The 27,108-nt window shown below is 38.6% G+C and overlaps 1 protein-coding gene and 1 long non-coding RNA gene across 4 annotated transcripts in view; both read right to left on the bottom strand.

Moving 5' to 3' along the window:
• Positions 1–11,280, bottom strand: part of PRIM2 (DNA primase subunit 2) — an 85,726-nt gene extending 74,446 nt beyond the window's left edge. The window contains exons 1-5 of one of the 2 annotated variants that reach the window (XM_048936405.1): positions 11,235–11,280; positions 10,979–11,132; positions 9,849–9,952; positions 9,480–9,559; positions 5,931–6,051 (exon numbers count right to left, since the gene is read on the bottom strand). In XM_048936405.1, the coding sequence (XP_048792362.1) occupies positions 5,931–6,051; positions 9,480–9,559; positions 9,849–9,952; positions 10,979–11,132 (459 nt within the window). In that variant the 5' untranslated portion in view covers positions 11,235–11,280. The other variant, XM_048936407.1, reaches the window with a different exon arrangement.
• Positions 11,281–11,384: 104 nt separating this feature from the next.
• Positions 11,385–23,076, bottom strand: LOC125689404 (uncharacterized). 2 transcript variants are annotated; one of them, XR_007375240.1, is made up of 5 exons: positions 22,879–23,076; positions 22,013–22,076; positions 14,593–14,717; positions 12,545–12,642; positions 11,385–12,005 (listed from the first exon to the last, which is right to left on the bottom strand). It is a non-coding gene; the product is annotated as an uncharacterized LOC125689404 (long non-coding RNA). The 2 variants fall into 2 exon arrangements; XR_007375241.1 differs by lacking the exon at positions 14,593–14,717.
• Positions 23,077–27,108: the final 4,032 nt, after the last annotated feature.

The raw sequence follows: 27,108 nt of genomic DNA, 5'->3' as shown, positions 1-27,108 counted from the left end.
CATTCCTTATAATGCTAACTCATTAAAAAAACAACCTCACATTGCTTTGAAATCAGCTCAAACCCTTTAAGATCAGCTAAGAGCAAGGCTTAAAGTCAGTCAATAAAACTGCTTTGGAAATACCATTGCTTCAACACTCCTTTGCAAACAGACCTGCCATTTGGCCTAAGTCCCAGGTCTGCAGTACAAGAGCCTGAACCTCCTACTGGCTGAGCAGGACCACACTGCCAATTGTTTTGAGCAAAGAGGGCTCCTGGGGACTTTCCCTAATACCTAAGGCCTTTTTCCCTTTGTCAGGGACAATATATTGTTTTTATATATATATATATATATATATATATATATATATATATATATATATATATAAAACAATATATATAAATATATATATTTATTTATTATATTTATATATATAAATAAAACAATATATATATATATATATTTTTTTTTTTTTTAAGAAACAACCTATTTTCTTTGCAGTGAAGAGGCCACTTGGTTTCACTTGAATGAAATCAAATCTGTCTTTCAAAGCTTGAATGATTAAAAAGAAATCTTTTATTTCCTCTGAAAATAAGTACTTTAGAATGAAAGTAACCTGTTACACTTTAAGTGCTGACAGCATATATTTAATTACGTTCCTTAAAACTCTAGCACTTAAAATCAACTAACCTTCACATAAGCCCTTCCACACAGAATTTATTTCTATTACAACTTTAAGCACACAACCAAGCAGCAGAACACATTTTTAGCTTACAATGACAACAAGGCTCTATTTCCCACTTACGTGTCTTTTCTGATCTTTACTGTCATATAGAAGACAAGTACTGTTGGTTGTCAAGCAAACATAAGATTCCAGAGGAAGAAACCAAGATAAAATTCAGAATCACTTTCTTCATAAGTGCAAACTGCAAGCCTCCTTGAACACAGTTACTGTTTTACCTTGATGCAAGTTTCCATACAGTAAATTTAGCTCTAGACAGTTTCTGCTTTTAAAAAAGTTTCCCTCACCCTGCTTGGGAAATGAAGAAATGTTAAACTTTGTACGACAGGGGATTCAAATAAACCCAAACAGAAGAACAGTATGGTTTATACACTTGGCACCAAAGTGAATACTTACAGCCACGACCTTTCAGTGAGCAGCACAGTGTTGGGTATTTACTTTCACCTGTGTCTTCTTCAGGACACAAACTTGCCCCATTCTCATTAATCCAAATCTGACTTCAGGATTTTCCATACCTTTTAAAAAGGCAGTCAAAGCATTTTTTCAAGAAGCTACACTACAAATATTTATACAACGGCCCCACCACTGAAATAAATGCTTACTGAAAAAAAAGCGTAATAGTTATATCAGAAAGTCTCTCAAAGGAGTGCTCTGATCATAAAAATGGAAATTAAACTTTAATTTCTAGCACTTAAAGCTGCTAAAATAGAAAGTATTTTAACTGCAACATCAAAGAAGTGCTACTGTGAAAAAAATTAACTCCACTAATGAATTCTACTTGTTCCTTTTATTTTGCAGTTCATACTGTTCCGTCCCAAATGCTAATAGATGCACAACAGAGCATCAGCACCCCCAGTTGAATATTCCCATCTGCTGTTCCTTCCCATGACTATGATACAAAGTATTATATTAAGACAACCTGTTTTATAGCAGCAATAAAAAAAAATTATGATAGTTTATTTTCCAACAACTGGCAGCTACCCAAACATGATGACATCTAACCTGGAAGCTGTAATATATTTTTTTTAATTTCAAGAGGCTTTTCAGTGGTAAAGACTTTTAAGATAATTTAAATTGGATCTTTTATGCTCTGTGGAGAGGTAATACTAACAGAGAAAAACATATTCAAGAAAAAATATGCTGCACTTTGAAGTTTATCTCTCTGAAATGTGCAGAATAATAAAGAACAGAAGCATTACAGGGAATCCAAATTCAATTATACATCACCTTACACGGCAGATTAAGTCATGATAACACTTATTTCTTGTGGAAGCAACAAGGAACTGTGTCTGCTTCAGGAAGAAGCTAACAATCCAAAGACAAGATGGAAAAAGTGTCACAGGAGAACAGATCAATCAAGACAATCAACAAAATGTAAAGCTTTATCCCAAATTTGTATTTCAGTGACATTTTATCCCGTGCTCCAAGATATCAAATTTAATTCCTGGAAAAATGTATCAACAAATCAAAGCATCTGATAGCAAAAAAAGCACAGCACACATGGATATCAAAAAAACAACCAGTTCTAAGCCAATCTCACTGCCTGACAGTACAACAGACCTCTGGGACAAAAGAAAATTATCTCATATTTTATCAAAAGCCTTCAAAGTCATTCACGTAAGACACCTTCACAAGCAGATAACTAAGCAGTTCAAAGACAGCAGGACAGCAGTTCAAAAACAGCAGAGACAAAGCTCACTGCTAAAAGTTACAGCAGAAAGCAGGACCCAGCCATAACATCGGCTGATGCCAAACACATCATTCAGCATCACCTGACAGAAATCAAACCAGCTACTCCTAAATTAAACAACAGAAAACAGCTGCCCACCGCTTGTAGCAAGGAAGAAAAATTCATTTTGCAGTTCACTCCTTAAGTGTCATTTACCTCTGAAGCTGTTAATATACTTTCCCTATGTTGAAAAGCTTTGAGCCTAATGTATCTCCTTCCATGATTATAACACTGAAAATATCAGGGTATTTCCCTTTAAATATCTTTAAAATACATTAATGACTTTCGCTGTCAGAAACTGACATAGCTGTCATTATTCATTTTTAATATGATATTAATGCTTAAATCTCCTAAATTAATGTGAATCTCAAGTGCACACCTGTGTTTGCAAATCCTCTTTGATGGGCTCTGAATACTTAAATGTCATCACTTAATTCTCCCTGAGAGCTGCATAAGGAAATCCTGTACTCTCTGTGTGACTGACTTTGCACAAAGGCTATTTAACATGCTTTGAGAGCTGAAAATTACATGCCACAGGTGAAAAGGTCTTTATCTAGTGATAACCTATAACAGCACAATCCCTTCAAACCTTGATTTTTCTTTCACTTTTTTTTTCTTTTTTTAAACATACACAAGGCATAGAATAGACTCAAAACCCTCTGAACATGTTCAATTTCTTCAGTGTCTTTCTGTTCACTGGAAAGAAGTTTATATTGACAACATCACTTTTTAGAGTTCAACTAAAACTTACTTTCTGAGAAAACAGAGGCTAAATTCTAAATTGCTTGAGCTCCCAAGCACAACTTTGAGGGTGAAGCTATTAATGAAAGCCATACAAATTACTTTTAAGATAGAATCATCTTCAAAATTGAATCAGTTTTGGTTTTAAAGAGATATCACTATCAAAGTTTAAAGTGCCTGAAAAGTACAAATCCCAAACCACTGATTTTCTAATGCAGTACCAGCAGCAATAAAGCTGTTTAGTTTAAAGCTGTTGGTATTGCATTAGAAGGTAAATGAAGATAATAAATTAAGATAGTTACATGGCCAGATACCACCAAGTAGACTTCTCTCTTATTACTTGCAGTCAAATAACTAACTGGAAAAGTGTCAGTTTTTAAAGGCTCCAGTAGGGTCTCCATCAAAATAATCATCTACAGAAGAGTTTAAAATAAAATTAATTAAAATACACAAAAGTTGCAACAAGGGAATCATATGAGGCCACCATTTTATACCATGGTTCAAATATAACAGCTCACCACCACCAAAAAACAGTGAGAATGAGGTCCATCACTCCTGCTCACCCACTTGTATTCCTGCTTTGCATTTACACTCTTCCTTTCTTGACATTTCAGTCAGTACCATAAGTACTACCTCCTGCACATGATGGAATAAAGAGGTGGGATAACATTTCAGAGCACTGAGTGTTAAATCATTACATTGTTGAGTACTGAAAGCATTCCAGTTGGGTGAGCAACTTCAGTCCAAGCATCTTCTACACTTAGCAAAAATTCAGATTGGCCAAAGCTATTTCCAACAACTGATTACAACACAGTCTGTAAGCAGTTCAAAAAGAGCATCTCAAGGATGCATTCAAATCAAGCTTGCAGTTTTTTGAGAATGTCCACGTCCCAGTGGCTTCTTACACAAATACTGAAGTTAAATGCACTGAGTAGCAGCAGGAACTGTTTTGTAAATCATCTCAAAAACTTCAGGTTTTGGTCTACACAGTTTTGGTAATTCCAGAGGTTTTCACTAAGTTGGCAAAGAACTGCAGTGAGTTTAAATCAAAAGAGAAAAAACCTTTGAAGCTGATTGTAAGGAGAACACAACTGTGGAGTAAGAGTATTTACAGAATTTTGGAAGCCAGTTATATTCTCCATAGCATGTACTCAATGGGTGAAATTCAAATTGCTTCTTAAATAAAAAGATAAAACATTGGCTGTATTTAAAACATTTGCATACAACTGGACATTTGTACAGAAAAGAAGTTGGTGGTTGGTGGCCCTGCCTGTGGCGGAGGAGTTGGAACTTGAAGATCCTTGGGGTCCCTTCCAATCCAAGCCATTCTATGATTCTCTCATTCTGTGAAATTAACACAAAATGAACCTCTTCAAGGTTTACAAAATAGGGTGGAAACAGAACGAACCAAGGACAGAAAAAGTTTCATTTCATCCTATAGCTAGGTAGCAACAAAGAACAGCTGGAGAGGGTCCAAAGGAGAGTCAGGGGTCTGGAGCACCTCCCCTACAAAGACAGGCTGAGGGAGCTGGGCTTGTTCAGCATGGAGAAAAGAAGGCTGCAGAGTGAAAGGTGTTGCAACCTTTCAATACCTAAAGGCAGCCTATAAACAGAAACGGAATCAACTCTTTGGAAGGGTTGACAACTGCAGGACAAGGGGAAATGGTTTGAAGTTGAGGGAAGGAAGATTTAGGTTGGATGTCAGGAGGAAGTTCTTTACAGAGAGAGTGGTGAGGTGCTGGAACAGGCTGCCAGAGAGGCTGTGGATGCCCCGTCCCTGGAGGTGTTCAAGGCCGGATTGGATGGGGCCCTGGGCAGCCTGGTCCAGTGTTAAATGGAGAAGTCGTTGGCCCTGCATACGGCAGGGGGGTTGGAGCTTCATGATCCTTGAGGTCCCTTTCAAACCTGGCCCTTCTGTGATTCTGTGAACAGGTTACCAAGTTCCCAGCACCAAGGGGAATAACTGTATGCAAGTTAGACCCTCAAGTTTCATCCCTTGCTAAAATATTTGGATCATACAAACATTAAGTCCTATAATTTACATTTATGCGTGGGTATAATGTTTGTGTAGTGCTAAAGCTTACTTAACTGGATATTACTACTACTTGTTTTTAAATTATACACAAATTCTTCAACTACTGCATGTAATACTAGCTTTTTAAACTAAATGATAGCTTTGGTTACGCATCTATACCTTCAGCAAGTTCCATAACATGCACAAACAAGCAGAATCCGACTGATTTTAGCATGCTTAAACATACGACCATGTATATAGATACACTTGCACAATAGAAGCCTATTATTTTCACCCACATTGAGAATTACGCAGTAAGTTACATTCCTGAAGAATTTCATAAGTTCATTCTTTCATTTTAATGTTCTTAAGAGTTAAGTACTCTTTGAATCTGGGTTCTATGATACCACCTATAACCTTTTGGAAATACTGTTTGTTAACTTGCTTTCGTAATTACAGTTTTCAGTTAAGTGTTGGTTGATGAAGTAGACCAAAGTTTCTCTTGTTCCAGCACCAAATTGAACACCCCATTGAACCCTCATTTCTGCAAGTTCAGAACAACAATTTAACAACAATTCTCCAAGTTCAGGAGTTCTGTGTGTTTTGGATCTTTCACTGTACACATTTCATGTTTAAAACAGAAGTATTAAAACTACCTTAATGACAATTTTAAAAAGCATCAGGCATACCCTACATGATACAGATCCAGAAAGTAACACACTTACAGCTTCAAATGATAAGTTAACATGATCCAAGAATTTCTGCCTCAGGCCATCAGTCAGTTCGTGGAAGCGATATCGGAACAGATCCATTTCTTGTTGAAGAAACCAACGTCTGAGTTCCTCACTGCAGAGAAATAATTTAAACAATCATGTTTTCTGATTATGCATTCTCTCATCATAGATGAGATGATGTAGATGTCCAACCCTGTGAACACAACTTGAAATGCAAGTATGATTTCGTCATGGAACCCACAAACTAATAAGTTTGGAAAAGAAGGCAAATAACCTATGGAACTGAGAGGTTAAATGAGAAAGGATACTGTAAAAACAGTGCTCTACACTAAGCAAAAAACACACTGGAATCAGCCTAGGGAAAAAATGTGTACTTCACTGAGGTTCAGTGCCATACAAATACAACATCTAACACATGACAAAAGAAAAAAAAAGAGTTTAGCAGCTGCAGGTGAGCAAGGAGAACCACAAACAAGAACACAAGGACAAAATATCTACTCAAAATATAGGTTGGAAATGTAAGTAGCTCTTATTCCAATTACAGTTTCGGACAGAAAGGCTTTGGTAAAGTGGTCTGTGAAGTACAGCCCTGTGTACTGATAGATTTCTTATTACAGATGTGTATGGGAACTGCTGAGTCACGGCCTGAACCTCTGATTGATCACCTGAGGTGAGCCATGAGTCAGCCAGAGGAGCACAGGTGAAGGCAATTCACCTGTGCTGCCGGAAGGGGTGGAGCCAGGCTCCCCCCCTCCTGGACCTATTTAAGAGCTGGCTACCAGAGGGGAAGGATCTCTTCTGGAGATCCTCCTCTTTGATATCTTCTAGTGAGCTCAACCCAAGGGTAAGCTCTTCTACTTATTCTCTTTTGTGATCCCTGTTTGCTTTGCCATACTCTTTTGATTATATTGCAATTATAACATCTTGGTTATACAAGATGTATCAATAATCTTTGCAACCTATGGAAGCTGATGAACGAACTTCTGCAGCTCCTCCGTGGTCATCCTGGCCAGTAACAAAATTCTGTGGTCATACAATTTTACTCTTGTCCTTAACGTTGAATTTGTTTCCCTATGTAATAAAGAAATTATTAATTATATCAAGAATGTGGGGTGCCAGGCAGTCTCTGGTTCTTCCTATCCTCTGGAAGAGCAGATCAAGGGCTGTAGTCCCCACTTACCCACTTAAGCTACCAAAGCAAAGAAACACTGAACTTATCTCTAACATAATACACTTATCTACCTAGATTGTTCCTATAGCTGAAAGACTGGCTTAAGAGATTGCTCACACGAATAACATTACCATACCTATAAAGCACACACTTCATAATTAACATTCATGCAAACATCATCATTAAAGCACCAATCTTTTCCTCACATCACAGGAAAATTGTACTTCATTTCCAAATCCAAATGACTTACACTCCTTACTACCATTTAGAGAAACGTACATTCTCACTACAGAAACACATTAGCAATAACATTTATTATTGAAGCCAAGAGTTTAAGTGAAAAGCAGTGTTGCTGTGATCACACAATGAAGCAAGCTGCTATAGTTGCAGGTAGCAGAAGTAAAGAAGTGAGGAACACCTCCAAGCTTTTTGAACTGAATACTCAATTTTCTGTTTGTGAATCTGATGGTCTAATTTAGTATGAAAAAAATAACTCCTACATATGCATTAAAAAAAAATCCTACTCATCCCACAAGAAGTGTTAGGAAAAACAGATGTATACTGATGCTTCAAAGTAGATACAAGTACTTTAGGAAGACTTGAAAGTGCTCCTAGAGCTAGCAGATCACTTTCCACAATTAAATGTCAGCTCAGTTACCAACCCCTTCAGTCAACATGTGAAGTCAGAGCATGGGCCAGAATTCTATCTTGGTTGGCAGCTGAAACCAGAAGACTGCAGAGGAAAGGCCTGCATTTAACACCTTGTGTTTATGTTGTGTGACAGAACACAAAAAAGTAAACTTTCAAACACTTTTGTATTGACTGAAAAGATTTTCACTGTCAGAGAAAAGGCAAAGATTTTCTCTTCCATGTTAAACAAGAAACATGAAGTTTATGCCCTCACGCCTGCTGAGATTCTTGCTAGCTGAAAAAGTGAAGAGAGATGCAACAGAAGCAGAAATGCATGGTCATGGCCTGCATACAAAGTAAAGTTCTCCTTATAGCTGTGCTTGCCATGAAAGTGAATGAAACAAGATATTTCTGTTTCCTGATCTTGCTGGATATAAGTGATGTTAGAGGTGTGTATGAAAGGTACAAATGAATCTGTTCACTCAAGACTGCACAAATCATATCTTAGGAATGTTACACAGGAGTAAGTTTTAAAGCCTTGGATTTCATAAGGCAGAAGGACAGTGAAAGGTTAGACTGTGTTACCAGTATAAACAACAAGAAGGTGCAGCTGATCACTCCATGCCATTTTGGCCACGTACAAATCAATACAAAACAAAATCCACTTTATGAGAGGACTGACAGAGAAAAAAGCTGATGAAGACTTGCACCCCTGGGTGGCACTGTTGGACTGCTAGAAACAGGTGGTGCAGCAGAAGAGGCCTGTCAACACCCCCTCTGCCAAGCCACTGGGAACTGAAATCAAGCAACTTTGCAGCTGTGTTAAGCACACTTTTCAGAGACTGCTATCTTAGCAGCTTTCACCACCTAATCTAACAATTTGTGCCAGGCTCATTTTTTCTGACCTAATACAATAAAATCATGCAGAACTAGGTATTTATTCTTTTTGACTCACAGATTTATCTTCTGGGGAACATCTGGCTTTAGAACATAAGAACATTTCATTCCAGAGACAGCCACTACTCAAGAGAGAACACAAACTTTGTACTTGCTAGTTTTAACTATAAAACAGGATTTTAATGGCAAGGAGTCGGGATGATGCACAACAAAGCTGCTAATAGACATAAAGCACTGACAACCTCTGTAACTTCATCCAGAGCCTATAGCTGAAACTGAAGGAAAGCACTTGGCAGGACAAACTACATGCCTTAGATTTCACATAAATCAATAAATAAATATCAATTACTTTAGAAGAAAATAATAGTCAGTGAAGAAAACCTCAGATTCAGTATTTTTAGTTTCTGAGAAATAAGGCTTTCTTCAGACAGTACTATAAAGCTTATTCACATAATCAGATTATTCTCTTCACCTCAGTCAGTAAGCAACAGCTGATGGAGCAGTTCACTTACATTTTCTGTAATTGGGTAAATCAATGACTGACAAGACCTTTTGATTTCTTTCTTGAAAATAAAGAAAGAGATTTATATCAATGCTCCATGCATAAAATCAACAGTTTCTACATTACAAAGTTTTAAAATCTACATAATCTTGGATATTAATTTTGATCCTGAATATCTCTTAACATCTCAGTTGAAATTAGTTTTCCAGAGAAGCCTCTACTTGAACCTACCCTTATGTTCAGTAGCCATACAGCCCTACACAAATTATAATAACACATATATACATACACACACTTAAACTTACTAATAAGACCAAAGAATAATCCAAAAAGTACTTACGACTGACAGTAAGCAAGGCGCAATATGAAATGAGAAATATGATCCTTTCTTCTTGCATCATAATCATCCTCAGCCAAAGCCTACAGAAAAATTTATTATTTCAGAGATCTGATCCTCCCAGGATTAGAAATCCACAGTTCATTCACCTCTGCTGTTTCACATCATATTAATATTTACATCTATAACCACAAACACAGAACTATTAAAGAAGACGACTGCCCAAAAGAAAGAAATGTGTATTCTTAAAGACAAATCCTGTCAAACTGCCAGAATTCAAGCTTTAGGAATAGTAATCTGTGCAGAATTTCTGAACAGTGTACAGAAAATAGAGTGTGAAAGAAATAGTTCCTTGTTTTCATTTATACTTACTCTGTAGGGAAACTTAAGTTTCCGGAGCTCAGCCTCCAGCTTAGTTTTGTACGCATCACCACTTTTTACATAGCTCACACCAAGGTTTTCAACTACCTTGAGCACTGAGAGGAGAAAAAAAAAAAAATAGTCCGTATAGTTACAACATAGTTGTAGTCCATAGAGTCATAGCATGCAGGTAGTGACAGGATGAGGGGAAATGGCTTTAAACTGGAAGAGGGTAGATTTAGACTAGATATTAGGAAGAAATTCTTCACTGTGAGAGTGGTGAGACACTGGAACAGGTTGCCCAGTGAGGTTGTGGATTCCCCCTTCCTGGAAGCATTCAGTGCTAAGTTAGATGGGGCTTTGAGCAACCTGCTGTAGAGGGAGGCCTATTGCAGGGAGTTGGAACTAGATGACCTTAAGTGTCCCTTCCAACTCAAACTGTTCTATGATTCTATGATAACATACTGAAAAGAAATCTAACTCTATCATGATTTGAAAAAAAGGACTCAATAAAGGCCATGCAAACTCCTGTTAGCATGGAAGCAAAAGGGTAAGAAGTCAGGAGGACAAAGCATGGCCCAGTTCATCCTATCATAGAATCATTAAGGTTAGAAGAGAACATCTAGTCCAACCACTGACCCACCACCACCACTCCTACTATGTCCCTCAAACCCAACAGCTCGTGCAGCCTTGAAATCCAGAAAGGGCGCAGAGCAGGGAGACACCCAACCAGGAGATCAGCCCTAGAGTTGCACTGCAATGGCAGAAACCTGCATTCTGTGGCTCTCTGGGGGCACTGCTCCTAGCCATGACCTCAGTGCCTGCACAGAGAAACACCCAATCAAGATATCCAGAGACACTGAAACACTCTCGTGAAAAACAAGACTATAACCCAAACCCACACAATTCTGACTGAAGCTGAACTGTGAAATCACTCAGAGCTCCTTGAAATAGCTACAAGCTCTCCTTTAAAAGGCCTTCATTATAACATGAATGAGCTGCTAACTTAAATCAGCAACAGGCAGAGGGGCACCTAGGCCAGTCCAGAACACACTCCACTAGAAGAATCAAAGCTTCGAGATGTCTGGACTGGAATACAATTAGGCGGGCTCCTAGGCCGAGGGCTGCCGCACACTACTCACGCCTCAGGCGGTCCACGGCGAAGCTCTCGAACTCGACCAGCGAGATGCTCTCGGTGGGGGGCTCCTGGTAGAACTGCAGGCTGTGGGGGTACGGCTCCCGCCTGTCCCCCGCCAGCCTCAGGTGCCGCTGCCGCGCTCTGCTGCTGAACTCCATCTGCCGACAGGGGTGAAGAAAAGAGAAAGGGGTGAGGTGGGCCGAAGGGTCACACAAGACCCCGCCAGCCCCAAGCCAACATCCCGACCCGTCCCCGCGCACCGGCAGCTCTCCCGCTTCCCGCGCAGCAGTCGCCCCGCCTACTTCCGGCTCGATTACTTCCGCCCTCTGGTGCCCCGCCCCCAGGCACACCTCCCTGCCCTGCCCCGTTTTTGCCCACAAAAAACATGGCGACTGCGCTTACAAGCGGCCATGTCGTCTGTGGGCTCTCTAGCCGCGGAAGGAACTCTGCGGTAGTTTTCTCAGCGCCTGCAGAGGGAAGGCTGAACGTGCAGTCCCCGAGGCTGCAGTGAGGCACAGCAAGGCGTAGACCTTGGCCTGATTGAACTTCGTGAGGTTCTCTCTTAAGCCCATCGTGGTCCCTCTGGATGGCATCCCTTCAGTGTGTCAGCTGCACCGCTCAGCTTGGTGTCATCATCAGTACTGGTCCCAGTACTGACTCCCGAGGACACCACTCCTCACTGGTCTCAGCCCGGATGTTGAGCCGTTAATGGCAGCTCTTTGAATGTGATCATCCAGCCAATTCCAACTCATGTTGGAACCAACCAACCAAATAGAAGTTGGTGGATTGTCTTGTGAGAAATTCAGATTGCTCACAGATGGACAGTCAGAACTGGCATTGAGGTTATAGCCACAAAGTGAAGAAAATCAGTGTCTCAGGCTAGCAACCCACTCTTGAAAACAAGGCGGCCACATCGTACAAATTGTTCCAGAGAGTAATGCTGTGTTCATGCTACCCAGAATGAAGTGTGCCACTTGCTCTGGGCCAGGCCTCTGCCAGGGATCATTTGGACAGTTTGAACAGATCCAGGTCTGTTTTCCAGGAGAGAAGAAAAAAATAAAAATTAAAAAAAGCTATTTTTATATATATTTAACTCAAAACATCTTTAATAGCCAGCATTCATATCTCCTTTACCCCCCTCCGCCCCTTTCTCTGTATGCCACAAATGTTGCTCTGGAGTAGGAGTGGATCTGCCCAAATCCATCCAGACATTGCAAGAAGGCAAAAGGTTTTACTTCTGTCTGACCACTGCATTGTTTGATACCCAAGAGCTGTTGTTCAAACTGTCAGTGCGTGGTCCAGGATAAAATCCAAGCAGAAAAATGAAGAGTTTGCACATTTTTCTGAGTGCTGTACATGACCAGGACGGCAAGGGGGAAGTTTAACAATGCTGAGAGACCCTCTGCAGAAACCAGCAATGTTTTTAGTTTTAATTTTAAATGATGTTTTAGCATTTGGCATGTAGGCAGCGATACCACCGTCTACACTGTCTGTCAGTATTTTTTCTACTGAGCCATGTCCTGCTGCCCTTTATGAGTCAGCAGTTACATCTGTGCCTGCTGTTTTTTACCTTTGTTGTTGTTGTTGCATTACTCTTTTTTTTTTCCCCATCTGTTGCTGAGTACTGATCCTCAGTTGTCTGAAGTTAGGTAAAAATGTAACCTGCTTCTTTAAAAAAAATAAAAAAATAAAAAAATTAAAAAAATCACGTAACTGTTTTGCAGCATATTGTTAAAATATTAAGCATCTCTATTACTAGACTCGAATAAATCTTGTGAGGGTATTGCTAGCTCCTTCACACAGAAATCCTTTTCTTGGGAAAAGGAAGCAAAGAAGGAAAAATATCTCACCTTGGGGGAAAACTCCCCAAACCGCTCTTCAATAGGTGTCATAACCCAAACTTTCCTACTGACTTATTTATCAAAACCTATACACGCTGACAGTTCTCACAATAACGTTTTACTTACTTTTTTTACTTTTCTATTATCATCATTTCCACAGCAACATTGCCAGTAGACTCTGGTTTTGGAAATGTTTTTTAACAGAATCACTGGTGTTCCAACTACCCACCTCACAAATGTTTTACAACATCCATACGGCCAGCTGTCAAACTGTCCCCACCACCCCAACCAAACACGGTCCGATCCAGCATACCTCAAACACCTAACGTTGTGCTACCTAATTAACAGAAAAACAAAGCCCTTATTTTGCAGTAAACACGACTGCACATTATCTACTCCCCTGTTGTTGTAGTGATTAGCAGTGTCCACAGAATCACAGAATCACAGAACTGTAGGGGTTGGAAGGGACCTCCAGAGATCATCGAGTCCAACCCAGCAGTGCTAATTCTTTGGAGCCCAGTTATTTTGTACTTGCATAACTACAGCTGTTAAATAGAAGGTAAATATGCCGTTGTCTCTTTTTCAAGCTACCCCATGTTCTCACTGTGTCCAGGATGCTTGGAGATCTGAGGACAGCAGAGCTTAGAATGTCCCTTCTCTGCTCCTGGCTCACTTTCAGCTCTTACGGTTAACTTATCCTTAATCTTATTTACAGCTTCTACCATCAGCCTGACTGAATTCTCGCATAATATAGTCACTATACATATTGTTCTCGTAACTTGTTTTCTTGATGTTTCAGTTTCTACAAATACTGTTTGAATATTTTTTAAAGTTGTTGCTTACTGAGTCCTCAGATTTCTCCATCACGTAACTCAGTTCCTTTAGTGACCTGGCTTTCCCAGACACCTTAACAGCCTTATTGCAGGAGTGTATCTCTGTCCTTACTGGCCCATCCACTCTTTGTGTGACTGTTCTGCAGTAACTTTTCTGCTTCATGCTTTTTATTACTTTTTTAAATACTTGCCATTCAGTTTATACTGAGGTTTTTTTCCTGACTGTGATAAGCAGATACCTTTGTGTTAACTATAAATAAATGGCAAATGTTCTGAGCTGGCCTTTAAATTCCTTTGGTTTCCAAAGCGAGCAAGGCATGAATCATGCACTGAAGAAAGGCTCAGAGGGCTATTTTGGTCAGAATACACTCTTGGTCTCCCAGCGTTAACATATTTAAGTAGGGGTAATGATGGTTACATCCCTTATGACATTCTAAGTCGCTTATCAGGGCTTTTGGATTAAGAATTATGTCCCCATATTGCCTGTCCAAAACTCTAGTACATAGGTGGAGGAAATCTAGATATATCTTACAGTCATCTTAAATTTATCCTGACAGGTCTTCTCACTGCATGCATCTTCAGAACACTTAGGTTGCTGTGGTGAAAAGGCTTACCAGCCCTATGTTCTGTTATATATCTTATTTTCAATCCCTTAGCATCATTTTTCAGAGTACTTCTCAAGGAAGGATCTGTCCTGCCCCTGTGTAAGGCTTTTCTGAAAGTAGCCATTCTTATGCAATGTTACAAGATGGTCATATGCTTTAAATATTTTTGGCTGATATTCCGGGGCTTTGGGGTCTGTTTTGTTGTGGGTTTTCTTCCTCTGACAATTCTTGACTATATGATTAATGTTAGAGAGAGGCTGAAGTATCAAAGATAGGATGTTCCCAAAAATCAGAGAAATTAGAGCCTGGAAAAAAGGAGAGAGAGACTGAAATTCCCACCATGCGGAAGATCAGCAGAACTCAGCTACTTTCCTGTGCAGAGCAGCAGTGACCAAGCAGTTAACACAAACATCCTGCCCAACCACCATAAATACAGCTTCAGCTCATCCGCTGCATAGTTGTTCCTAAACAAACAGACAAGAAGATTGGAAAAATAAAGCATCAGAGCTTAGAAAGCAGATTAATTTGTAGACTGAGCGTATTCTGCTGCACATGGATCTCCTCCTTTCTTTTCCAAGCATAACTCACCATATCTAAATGTGAGCTTCTGAGATGTGGAAACCAGTTTGTCAGTCTGCCTACCTGTATAGATACTGACATTTTCCTTTCTTGGAAATTGTTACCACTGAACTAATCTGCAAGAAGAAAATGCATTTGTTACATGTAACACATTTGCTGCATTTCTAATATGCTTTCAAGATTAATCCATTTTGTACCTGTATAGTAGTAAATAATGGGATTCTCTCTTATCAAGTAATCTGTAAGTAATTGAAAAATGTCATTAATTCAAAAAATACTGCTACCCAAAATAAAATAATACTGTATGAAACCTAGTCATGTGTACGTATACAAGATTTCAATCATTTTTAAACCATATAAAACACTAATTATAAGGACTGAGAATAATACAAAGAAAGTTTAAAATGTTTTTATAAGGAGAACCATTACTGTCCGAAAATGTCAAAGTATTATTCTGTCTGTAGCAAAGGAAACCCACTGCTGTTTAAGAATTTTCTTTTGGGTGTTTATTTAGGGATAGTGAATAATACAGACATGGCCAGACAGATTTCCCATTTTGAGCTTATGACCTGATCATGAAAAAATGTTCTATTCAGTACTTACACATGCTGAGTTTTCTAATGCCCAGTTGCTGTGCAAAACAGTCTGTAAAATTCCAACCTAACCATAATTGGCAGCTGTGTTAGGCTTACCAAGAGCACTTCCACTGTTACAAATGGGAGCCCCAAAAATAAACATCAAAGGAGAGACAGGGAGATGCAATGTGCCACATCTAGAGCCACTGTGCCTGCACCTATCTTTCAAGATCTTCTTTAAGAAGGAGTCATTTCCTATGGGACTATTAGAAATAGGTAAGTGCTCTGATAATCTCTAAAAGGACATCCAGTCTGCATAAATTTAGGTGCCTGGGTAGCTGATTTAATTTCCTTTTGTTTGCCTCATTTATTTGTTTGGTTTTTGTTTTTGTTGCTGTTTCAAATGCAGATGAGGCACATTAGTGAAAACTTAAACGTTATTGCAAGTTATGGGAAAAGATTCTCCCTTATATGAAATAGTAAGTCCTGTTCCCTGTTATGAGTTAATACCAACATAAGGAGTTCAAGGGAGCTCCCATATTTCTCATGCAAGCACAATTCCAAATTAATTGGAAGCTGCTGCAGGCAAACATGCAATATCAAGATGATGAGCATGCTAGCTAATTCTTTATCCACCTTCCTACTAGAAACAAAATATTTGCATCACGTTGTCTCAGATTTTAGGACTTTGTCTTTTTATTACTTCTGTTTTATTATTGCCTCACCTTTGGCTGAGTGTCTCTAGAAATGGTGTTCAAGAAGCCACGCTGACTAGTTTACCAAAAAACAAACATGAAAAATTCAAATAAAGACCCCTCTCCCTACTAAATATTTCCTTAAACTGTATTGGTTTGACTGGAAGCAGAATCAAGCCTCAGAACTCAAACTTTCATCCCCACCCTCCAGCACTGATGACATCAGTTCCTACTGCAGCTCTGCTTGAAACTCAGGGCGTGCTGATAAACTGTTGATTTATTTTCAGATTGCTGAACCAGAATAACTCTTGGCAGCAGTATCTTGGCAATCTTTCTTCAGACTATCTACATGAATATGAAGAAATCTCACATGCAGATCGCTGTCTGGAAAACTGCACAGCACCATTGCAGAAAACAAAGAAATCACTTTGAAATAATCAGTAAAAATTGCCTGCAGTATAGCCACAAGAAGTAGAAGGGACTACTATGCTTACACTTGAAAGGAAGGCACAAAGTGTATCAGTTTCACTGTTACTAACAATACAGAGCTTTCAGAATAAGCATTAGAATGTTGAACACCTCATGTTTTGTAACAAATCCAGCAACAGTTCAAGGGCATGAACAAGTCATAATTAATCTAAATGAATGCAGTTGCTATATTTTATACTTACATTTCAGGTGGGACTGATGTATTCTTATAAAAAAGCAGAAGTTGTTTTTTTTTGTTGTTTTTTTTTTGTTTTTTTTCCCCCTAGCAAAATGTCCCAAATGCTTTCAAAACTAAATGCATTCTCTTTATAGATAAAGTATTTTAACTTACCTACATGAGTGTCTGAATGGTGTTGCATGCTTCAGTGTATAGTTTTGCATTCTCAGTGAAATGCATACAGTTGATCGTGAGCAGAAATGATGGCAGATGTGTAATTAAACACTGAGCATGGAGTACATGTGCAAGTATTGAGCACCTCACAAATCCATGACAAATATAATGATCTCTGTGATAACCTGACACTCCATGCTGGTGTTCTTCATGTTCGTGTTGATGCAACCACCATCTCAGAGACTTTTTTTTCCAACAATTCTAAAGACTGGAAATCTCAAAGAAACAGAGGTCCTTTGGGTTTTCTTCCTACAATTTCCACACATCATAAAAAGAGCTCTCTGAGTAAATTTGTTCAAACAGGATTGAAATTTTTGTTGCATTCCAACAGATTTAATGATATATATATATATTTTAAAGTTTCTTTCTTATATTTGTTCCTGTAGAGGCTTTCTATTGAATGCAAAATCTTTCTCTTACTCTTGAAGGCAAAGGCCTAAAGCCTATCGGAGATTTATAGCAAGACTTTGCAACCAGTCTTTCAAAGCAATGTTTTTACATATGACAGCAGGACTGGGGCTGGTGTAGACCATTGCTTACTTTCTTAGATTTACCACTCATTAAAATTTAGCACTTTTTCTTTATAGTTCAGCTGTAGTATCTTACAAAGCCAAACACAGTTGTCTTGTTCCTTTTAACTAAGGGCAGATTTCCCCCCCCAAGTATAAGTTGTTTTCCCCTTCTTCTTGCAACAGAAAAGCAGAAGAATTAGAGAGGGTGGCCTGGTTAACAAAGATGAAGAATATTTCCACTGTGGTTTCTACAAAGAAGTTCTAGAATTGTCTGTAAGTTTTCCAGGTTTCTATTTGTTTTTGGTTGTTTTGTTTCCTGATGTTTGCTGTTTCGTTTTTCATTTTTCTTTTATTGGGGCTAGTTAGTTCCAAATTTCCTCCCTTATTTTCCTCCTTATGGGTGTGGACACTTACTTTTTTATGTCAAAATTGACGTGACCTCAGCCTGACAGTACATTATGGGAAGCTGGAAGGTTTATTGGCTTAAGAGAACCTCTTGGAAAAAGAGCTGGGTACTGGTATTTGGAGAATGAGTCAGTGTCTGGAGTCCAGCTGTGCATTCCACACAAGCCTGACTATAGCTGGTTTACTCAGATCTGTTCACCTGCCTGAAACTGGCTGTTTAAGAAAAGAAAAGACTTCATGTATCTTTGGCTAAGAACATTATAATAAGGCAGCAATTTATATTTCTATCTTTCCATTGTTATTAATATTGCAGTGGAGAACAGGAGCCATGCTCTTGGAAAAGCAATTTGTGATATATACCAGCGTGTCTTAAGGATGCTGTGGCATCAACATCTTAAAATGCACCATGGGTAGTTGGATCTGTAATGAGTTCTGTGAGTATTATTGTAGAAACACCTACATCCAAACCCTGGGAGGGAAAGTAGCATCATTCCTTATTGCACTCTTTTACAGTGACAGGATATTAAGAAGTATGGCATCAGCTCCCAGTAGGTATTATTTAACTAGCAGGTTGAGTTACAAGGCTTACTGAATCAACATGCCAAACTTGAAGTTCTAACCTTTGAACAACACAGTATGTAAAAGAAAAAAATCATCTGAATGTCTTAAAAGACTGTTGACAAATATTGAGTTTCATAACATTTTGTTCAAATTAAGTTCTCACAAATTTATCTTCTTAATCTCTTCCACTATGTAGATAAAAAACAATTACTTCTAAAGGAAACATTCCTCACAGATTACAGCAAGGGCCTCAGAGTGATACAGAAGATACATCTTACCTAAGTCAAGACTGAAAGAAAAAGAATAAATTAATTCTGCATCACTTAAATTTTTCCATTTCTTCCTATTTAATAACCCTGAAAGTTTAAAAAGTGTACTCAAGGAATTTTCTTTTTACTTTTAGTGTAAGATCCACGGAAACAAATATTTAAAATGAAATAATACCGAGAAGCTATGACTCCTTCTCATACATAAAGACCAGGATGAAAAAAAGCCAGGATTGAAATTTAATCTTATTTAGTATAGAAAAACTTTTGACAGTCAGCTGGGATCAGAAGAATGTTTGGAGGCAACACACATATTCAGGCTGTGATGATATCTAAAGCAGTTTCAGCTCATTGAACATGGTTGCCCACTTTCTCCTCTCAGTTTTTTCCTTAGTCGCTGCCATTGTAATTGTAGACAAGCAGACCTGAAGCTGAGGAGGGCAAACCTGACAAGATGATGTGTTTTGAACCTCATGGGCATTAATAAGTCTTCCTAGAATTTCAGATCCACTTACAGAGCAAGTGTAAAGCTACTGTATGGTATACAGCTGAGTTTCTAAATAGCTTTATTTCAGCTGGGAATGGAGAGTGAACCATGCAGGTCATTGAAAAAAAATGTCTTTAAACTATCAAAGACCTGGAGTAATTCCTGAGCTTTTTTTTTCTAATCCCATGGAGTAATTCCATGGGATTAGAAATAAATCCCTTAGTATCAGAACACATGCAATTTGTCTTCCTGTGTATCCTTGTCTCTTCTGTCCCCTATGGACTGCACACTGCTCCATGCCACACACAATAACCCCACATTCTCTCCACTCCTGTTCCCTGGGTCCTTTCTCCCTCACTCCAAGGAAAAAAGAAGAATAGTGCAGGTGCAGAGCCTGGCCTACAGTCTGATTAGCTAAGACGTGGCAATCAAATACGATGAATGATTTCTGCCATTCTGTCCTTTGTGGGCATACTCACTCATCTAGGTCTCTTTCTTGTACTTAGTTGCCACTTTTCAGACATGCTGAATGTTGCCATCTTGAAGATGCTTTCATATATTATTTGTTTTAATTTGGCCTATGTTTTCCAGAGTTAATGGAGAGAGCTCTTCTCTTCCTCATGCATCAAGTGGTTTAAGGATGAATAGGTACCAAAGCATCATAATCACAGATGAAGTAGAACAGGAATTTATATCTACGAAAATCCAGAAACAACATTGTCTATCATCCAGAGCCTTTATGTATGGCAAAGAAGTAGTAAGAGCAGCACAGAGCAACTCTCAAGAGAGTCCCTTTATAAATTTAAAGAGGATCAAGCTAGACTGACCATACAGTTCTTAGTTAATAGAAGATCACTAGAGGATGAGCTTGAGCCAGTCAGCAATCTCCTCAGGGCATTAGTTACGTATCATCACAGTTATTCCATCTTGAAGGTAGAATAAGCTATCACAGATTCATACAAGAAGGAAAGCAACGATTGAATCTTTTTTCTAAGTGACAAAGACATATCCTCTTGACATATCTTTTATAAAAAATTTCGAGCTACGTGATGGTTAAGGAAAAAAAATCCTTTACATATATTTTTCAAAAGCAAGAGAGAAAGGCTCTAAAGTCAATACAATAATTAGAAAAGATACAAATTAACTCCCACCAAAATTAAGGTGACTGATAACTAGTCACTAGTCAGAGAGGCTTGGTACTCAAGCAAATCTGAAGCTTTTAAACTGGAAAATATAAATCTAAAACAAGAGTGCCACGGGTCACTAGCCTCATAATTGGAACACTGGATTAAATGCCAATATCCTTTCATAGCAACCATCACCAAGGACATCAGTTATAGAATGTGAAGTGAAAATACAAACAGATAAATATACTTGTGACAATGGAACAAAAATGGGTTGTTTTCTGTCTCTAATGCTGATGAATGGAATGTTTGGTGAAAAGCATCAATAGCTGTCGGTAGATCACTGTACAGTCACTGTCCACAACTCTCAGGAGTATTCTACAAGAAATTTACCAACCTGTATGCTGGCATATTAAACCATTAGCTTTGCCTGATGGACTATTAGTAAGTAAAAGCAATCATTAATTTATCTTTCTATTCACTAAGACCAGAACAATACAGAGCATAGGTTGCTTGTAGATCTTTTTACAGACATACATGCATCTATACAAAATGTTGGACCTGCAAATACAGGAACAGCCCAAGAATCACAATCACAGCACCTAATTAAGGCAGTGGTTCTGACAGTGATCAGTACCAGAGGTTGCAAAGGAAATTTCCACAGAGAACATGAAGCAAACAGCCATGGAGGAACTGATATATACAAGGACAGCTTCTTCCTAACTTCACATTTTAGCTAGCTAGGGCTAGTATGTCCTGAAGGATGCCATATTTATTGAGAACTATTGGTGATAGGTGGACAGTTGGACTGGATGATCTTGTAGGTCTTTTCTATCCTTGGTGATTGTATGATATTACACCTTTTCCAAATTCAGTCTCTCCTATCACCTTAGCAATGTGCATTCTGTTAATAGAGCTCTACCTCTTTCTTTCTATAGTCCTGGTGGTAGGTGACATCTCAGCAGCCCTGCATGTCTGTGGGAGAAGCCTGCCCTTCTCTGGCCATTGCTTCTGGCTGGTAACAAGGACCCTGAGTGTCATGCATAGAGAAATGAGTGCATTAATCCTTAACCCAAGAGGCTGTTAAATACAAACTGGTTTTTGTGTGAGTCAGAAAGCACTTACTACTTGTAAACTGTGCACATTCTGTTTGTGGAATATCATAGAACATAGCTGCCCATGTGCCCAAAAGACAGTTCAAAATATGGACCATAAAAATTGAGATTTACTGGGCTCTTACTCTCAAGAAGTTGAACAACCAATTCCATTGATTATGTGTTGGATAAAATGAGACGTGTAAAATGGAGACAAGTTGGACATTTTGTGCTGCAGATTCCTGACTGAAGCAAGTATTTTTCAACATGACATTTTAATAATATTTTTTTTTTTAATCTCTGCAAAATCAGCCAATTCCTACCACCAGATTTGCTCAAACCGCAGTGATTCAGCCCTTGTCGTTTTTAGCAGATTCACCACAGGTCATTACTTGCAGCACATGTGTGCAGTTTGTTGAGTAGATTGCCCACAACTGTGCCTATTTTGTTTTTACAAGCATTTTTGTTCAGTTACACTAGACAAAACAGTCAGCTGTATTATATTTCATGAGATCATATTTTGCAGTAATAAAAATCAGAACATCTGAAATACAGTACAGTTGATAATTACTTTCACTTACCTAATTTAGCCACGTAAAGGTTGTTCCTAACTTCAGCTAATGGATTTGTTTGCCTCAGTGGTTGCTAGAAAGAAACAGACATCTCAGAGTGAAAGATCACCAATGTATTTTTGCTACTTTAACAAAAGATGACTCACATATTATTTTAGGGACATAGGACTCAGGCTTAGTATTTTCTACTCAGAACAAAACAAAGCCTCAGGTGTTTGTCTTCTGCAATGCTAGATGAAAACTGGATGTAGCTTCACTGAATTTGGTTAGTACAAGTCAGCTATCCAGCTCATCTTCTTGTGAGATGAGGGGAGTTGAATGCCAGTAGGCAGCATCACCAAAACCCAGTGCCCAAGTCCACAGGTGAGGCCAGTCACATGGTGAACTACATAGAGGGAAAAGGAACAATACATTTAAGACAATACTTGCAGAGAAATCCCACGCAACACAGCCATAAGAATTTGGACAGAAAAATGGATGAAAGATGAGAGTTCCCAGGATGAATGCTGGGACCTCTCAGCACTCTCTCTGTTTCCTGTTGGCTCATCCTTAATGTCTTCAAAATGGGACGCAGTCTTTTTTTTGCAAATGATCAGGATTTAAACTAACTGCCCCATCAGTTCCTTTCTGAAGTAAAGGATTTGCAATGCAGGCAACCTGCATAAAATTAATGAATAAGTGTTTCAAATCTGTTTTTTTTTTTTTTCCTCTAATCAGAAGATTGGTCAGGAGAGAGCTGTGTCAGGTAACATTTCACTGAGATGTAAAGAAAGATAGAAAAAAAAAAAGCAAAATCCTTTCTCTTCCGTGTTTACTCAAAATAAACGAATGCATCACTTAGCCAGAAACTGCAATAAAATAAAACATGTCCTTACAGGAAGCTGTTACTGTTTTCTTCCAATCCCACAGCCAACACTAATAGCTCTTAATTTACCATTTCCCCATCTCCTTTGAGCATTCACTTGTTCTGTGCCACCTTTCTTTAACAAAGTAAGCCTAATTGAAAGTCCTTTCAGATGCTGCAGCACAATGGCACCAGCTTGGATTAGCCTCTTTTTCACAACCTGCAACAGCAAAGTGACAGAAGAGAATCTATTACCTTTATATCAATCTCAATTCTAAATCTTCCTCTAACAGATGCTACCAAGACCAGAAAATTCCTTTTCAGATCTTTTGTCCCTACATGGAAAGCTTCAAGGAAGTCAGACTGCATTCTGTGCATGTCTTTCATTCCACATAATCACCCCAAGGAATCGAGGTTTTGTAGTAACAGTCATGGGGATTTGCTCACGTAGGATGCTCAAATCACTCCCACAGACGCCATATCTATATCCGTGCCTCCTCTATTTATTCATGTTTACTGTGTTCTTCCAGCTCCCAAATCTCTGGCTTGTTGTGTTGGTGGAGTTTCCTGACCAGATTCCTTTAGCCCTGCTACCAATGAATGGTGTGCCCAGAACTGAGTCTTTCTGGTGTGTAATATTCAACATTCTCAGAGCTCCTTCTCAATGCATATATGCACTGACAATTTTTTCTCCACATTAGCATCATGTTACTCAAGTTCAAACCCTAAATAACAGAAGGAATTGAAAGGAAATTAATTAAAATTCAAAATCTTAACAAGTTGATATGATTGCAGTGTTTGAAGTGATCCAAGACAACTAATATATAAAAAATAAGGGGTAAAAAAACAGTCCACAAAGCCAGGATGTCCTTAAAACATTGAATATTGTAATTTGTAAGGGCAAGATCTTACAGCGTGGCTGTTTGGATAAGGCTTTCATTTCCACAGAGAGGGAAGAACAGGACAATTGTGATAAGCAATATCCATAAGACATTCCTCCATTCAGTTTCCCCATTTAAAACTGGCTGTATTAGTGCTTACTTTTCACAAACAAAGGTAGATCAGATTGCCTTGACACAGAAATTCCAGTGATTGAACATCAAATGAGAACCATTACAAGCCATTTCAAGGAACGAACCATTTCACTAAATTGCTCTTGCATTAAATGGGTTGATTATAACACTTTTTGCTACTCTGCTTCTAACCACATACTATCATATGTTACTTTTGTCCGCAGTTTATTTGTTTCATTTCTTAACAGTTTCCAGCAATGTGTAGGTGTTTGGTAATATACAGCCTGCATTGTAAGTTATCAAAACCAGCTTAAGAATAAATGAACCAAACAGCAGCATGCAATTGGCACCGTGTGGGCTGGAACCATGGGAAGGGGAGAGCACAGGGCAGCATTGACTGCATCTCATATGCACAGCACACAGTCTACCAAAAGAAATTTGGAGAGGAAAGCTGCTAATTTCAAATGTTACGCATCAGCAATAGACAAAAATACAGATGCTACAGATACAGCTCAGCTTGCCACTTCCATTAGAGGTATTGCTAATGAACATAATATCACTGAAGAAATGGCTTCATTGCTGCCATTAAAAGACATAACAAAATCTATTGATTTTTACGAAGCATTAAACATTAAAGTATTTTTCTTTAACCCTTGTCAACATATCTGGTACAGCTACTGATGGTGCCCTGGAGATTGTTGGAAGAAAAAAAAAAAGGGGGATTTATAAAATTAATAGAAGATGATGCAATTACCACCAGTAACTCATGTTTGATGTAATATGCCCACATTGTATTCGTCAAGAAAATTCATGTGTTTTAAATGCTTTAAAAGAGGATAATGTCATGCAAATCATCAAAGCTGTGAATTTCATCAAGCGCAAGGGACTGAATAATCACCATTTCCAGGAGTTCCTTGAAAGTATGGATGCTGATTATGAGGGAGGTGCTAAGTAATGGTAAAATTCTAAACAGATTTACGATTTGCAAAAATGAATTCTAGTTATTTATTTAATCAAAAGGAAAATTTGTGCCAGAATTTGAAGACAAAAAATGGCTCACAGATTTGACTGCTCTTCTATCACTGGACCCATGTGGGACAGACACCACATATAATAGACACCGTGTCAGAGGAAAGATGTTTGGTATAGTAAGCCACTGCTTGAGTCCAAAAGCACTTACAATTTTCTAACAGTAGACTATTAAATGTGAATTTCTCATTAGCACAGATTGTACAATAGGACCTGAGTGTTCTGCTCCTGTGTCCTTTGGAAACGTTAAGGAGTGCAGTGTGTCCCCAGGATAAGAAAAGTAGATTTGAAATGTGGCTCTAGTGGTACCGTACAGTACAAAACATCACACTTCCAAGATAAAGAAATCTCATCTGTAGACTAGCAAAATAAACATATAGTTATGCTTGGCTAAATATAATCTTTTTATAACCCAACTGGTGTAGATGAGGGATAGTTTTTTTCAGCCCTAATTATTCTGACATGTCAGTGAATGGTGGATTTTCACAAATCAGTTCCTTGCAGCTCCATCAGAGGTCATTTAGCCGGAGGTTGGTGACTCACAGTGTCACTAGGAAGCTAAGCATGAGCTGTACTCATTTCAGCAAAGCCAGCTGCAATGAAAGTTGATCCCTGTGTTGACAGGCACTATAGACAACCTACTGTAAGGCAAGCTGCAGCATCATCCCAGGTTACCACATCTCACCATCTATGATTTTCTTCTCCTGCCAGAGACATTTAGTTAACATACATTTTGTCAATGTTTTATCAATATCTTCTTTTGAGAGGCAAATTATATAACCTACTCCTACAGGCATTTTGGGAAAAATACTTGAGAGCTTTCCTGAGATTTGTCGTAAGTTAGCAACACAGATGAGCATCTGAAATGAATACTAAAGATCTCTAACAGTCTCAGCTGCAACCAGCCACATGACATAAATAATCAATGCACAAATGTGAAACAGAGAACAGGAAAACTCTTCAGTCTGATGCTCAGGAGCGATTTATGCTATCATGGGTTTTTTTCCCCCTCCGCTGTGATTTCTTGGACATAAATTTGCAAAAGCACTTCAAAATCTACTTTATTTATACCCAAGTGTTCATTATAATTATTATGATTATTTTTCTGAAACAGGCCAGATAGATATATCCTCAATCACAAATAACAAATAACAATGTCTGCCTAATGTTACACAGGAAATGATCAAGTGTTGGAGAGTAACACCCTGGGTGGGGATTTACATCAGCCAGCACCTTGAAAGGACTCAACAGGTAACAACAAATGCCCAAGTAAGAAGGGTGCATTTTCTCCTGTGTAGATCTACTGTCATGGATTCAGACACCAAAGCTGATTTCCACTGTAAGGTGTCTTCTTCAAACTAGGCTTCTTCAAAAGAACGCCCTGCTTTGGGGAAGCAGCTCTTTTACGGAATGGTTTATGTGTCCATGTCTTGGCAATCCCTATGTTCCAGCCATGTTGCAGCTGAGCAGGATCAGAATTCACAGCACCTGAATCTTCTAACTACATCTGCATGAGTTTTCAATGATCCCTCTTGAATATCCACTACCAACAAGAGGCTGGAAAAGAAGCAGGCCAAAAAGGACAGTACAGCAAGAACAGTATGTACCATTTGCCCTAGGAGTCATCATATGGTGAGCTTACAACCTCACAAAAAGCATGAGGCAACATTTTGGTAATCCTTTACACTTATTTGTCCAGTGCTTAGTGTTATCATTTGGAAAAATGGAATCTAGCTCACAAAACTTTTCATCCCCCCAGCATATGGGTAAAAAAAATCACTGAAGTTACTTGGTCAGAGAGGGGAAGTTAACCAAATGACATCTAATTCCCAATTAATGCATTCCCACAGGAAATTATTGCTTCATGAAAATTCATTCTTTATGAAATGTTAATATACTTTAATATATAAATAAATTACCCTCCCAGCTCACAACGTTGTATAATCACAGAGGTTGCCCAGGAGCAGTCACTTCCACCTAAATACAACCTAAATGGGAACTGTGACTCCTTTTAACCATAAATATTAAAAGATTAACATCTTAATAATTTTTACATTCCTTTAACATCCTACATTCCACTACATGTTCTACCCAAAGAATTGTACACCTATATAACTACGTAGTCAATAATATAAAATTCCTACAGATCAGTTCTAATCTCAAAATACACATCCATAATCTCATCATTACAGAGTTCAGCGGTCACTTCTCCATGGATC

This window comes from Lagopus muta, chromosome 2 (assembly GCF_023343835.1).
Source record: "Lagopus muta isolate bLagMut1 chromosome 2, bLagMut1 primary, whole genome shotgun sequence".
Taxonomy (NCBI): Eukaryota; Metazoa; Chordata; class Aves; order Galliformes; family Phasianidae; genus Lagopus; species Lagopus muta.
This window is presented reverse-complemented; position numbering and strand designations above follow the sequence as displayed.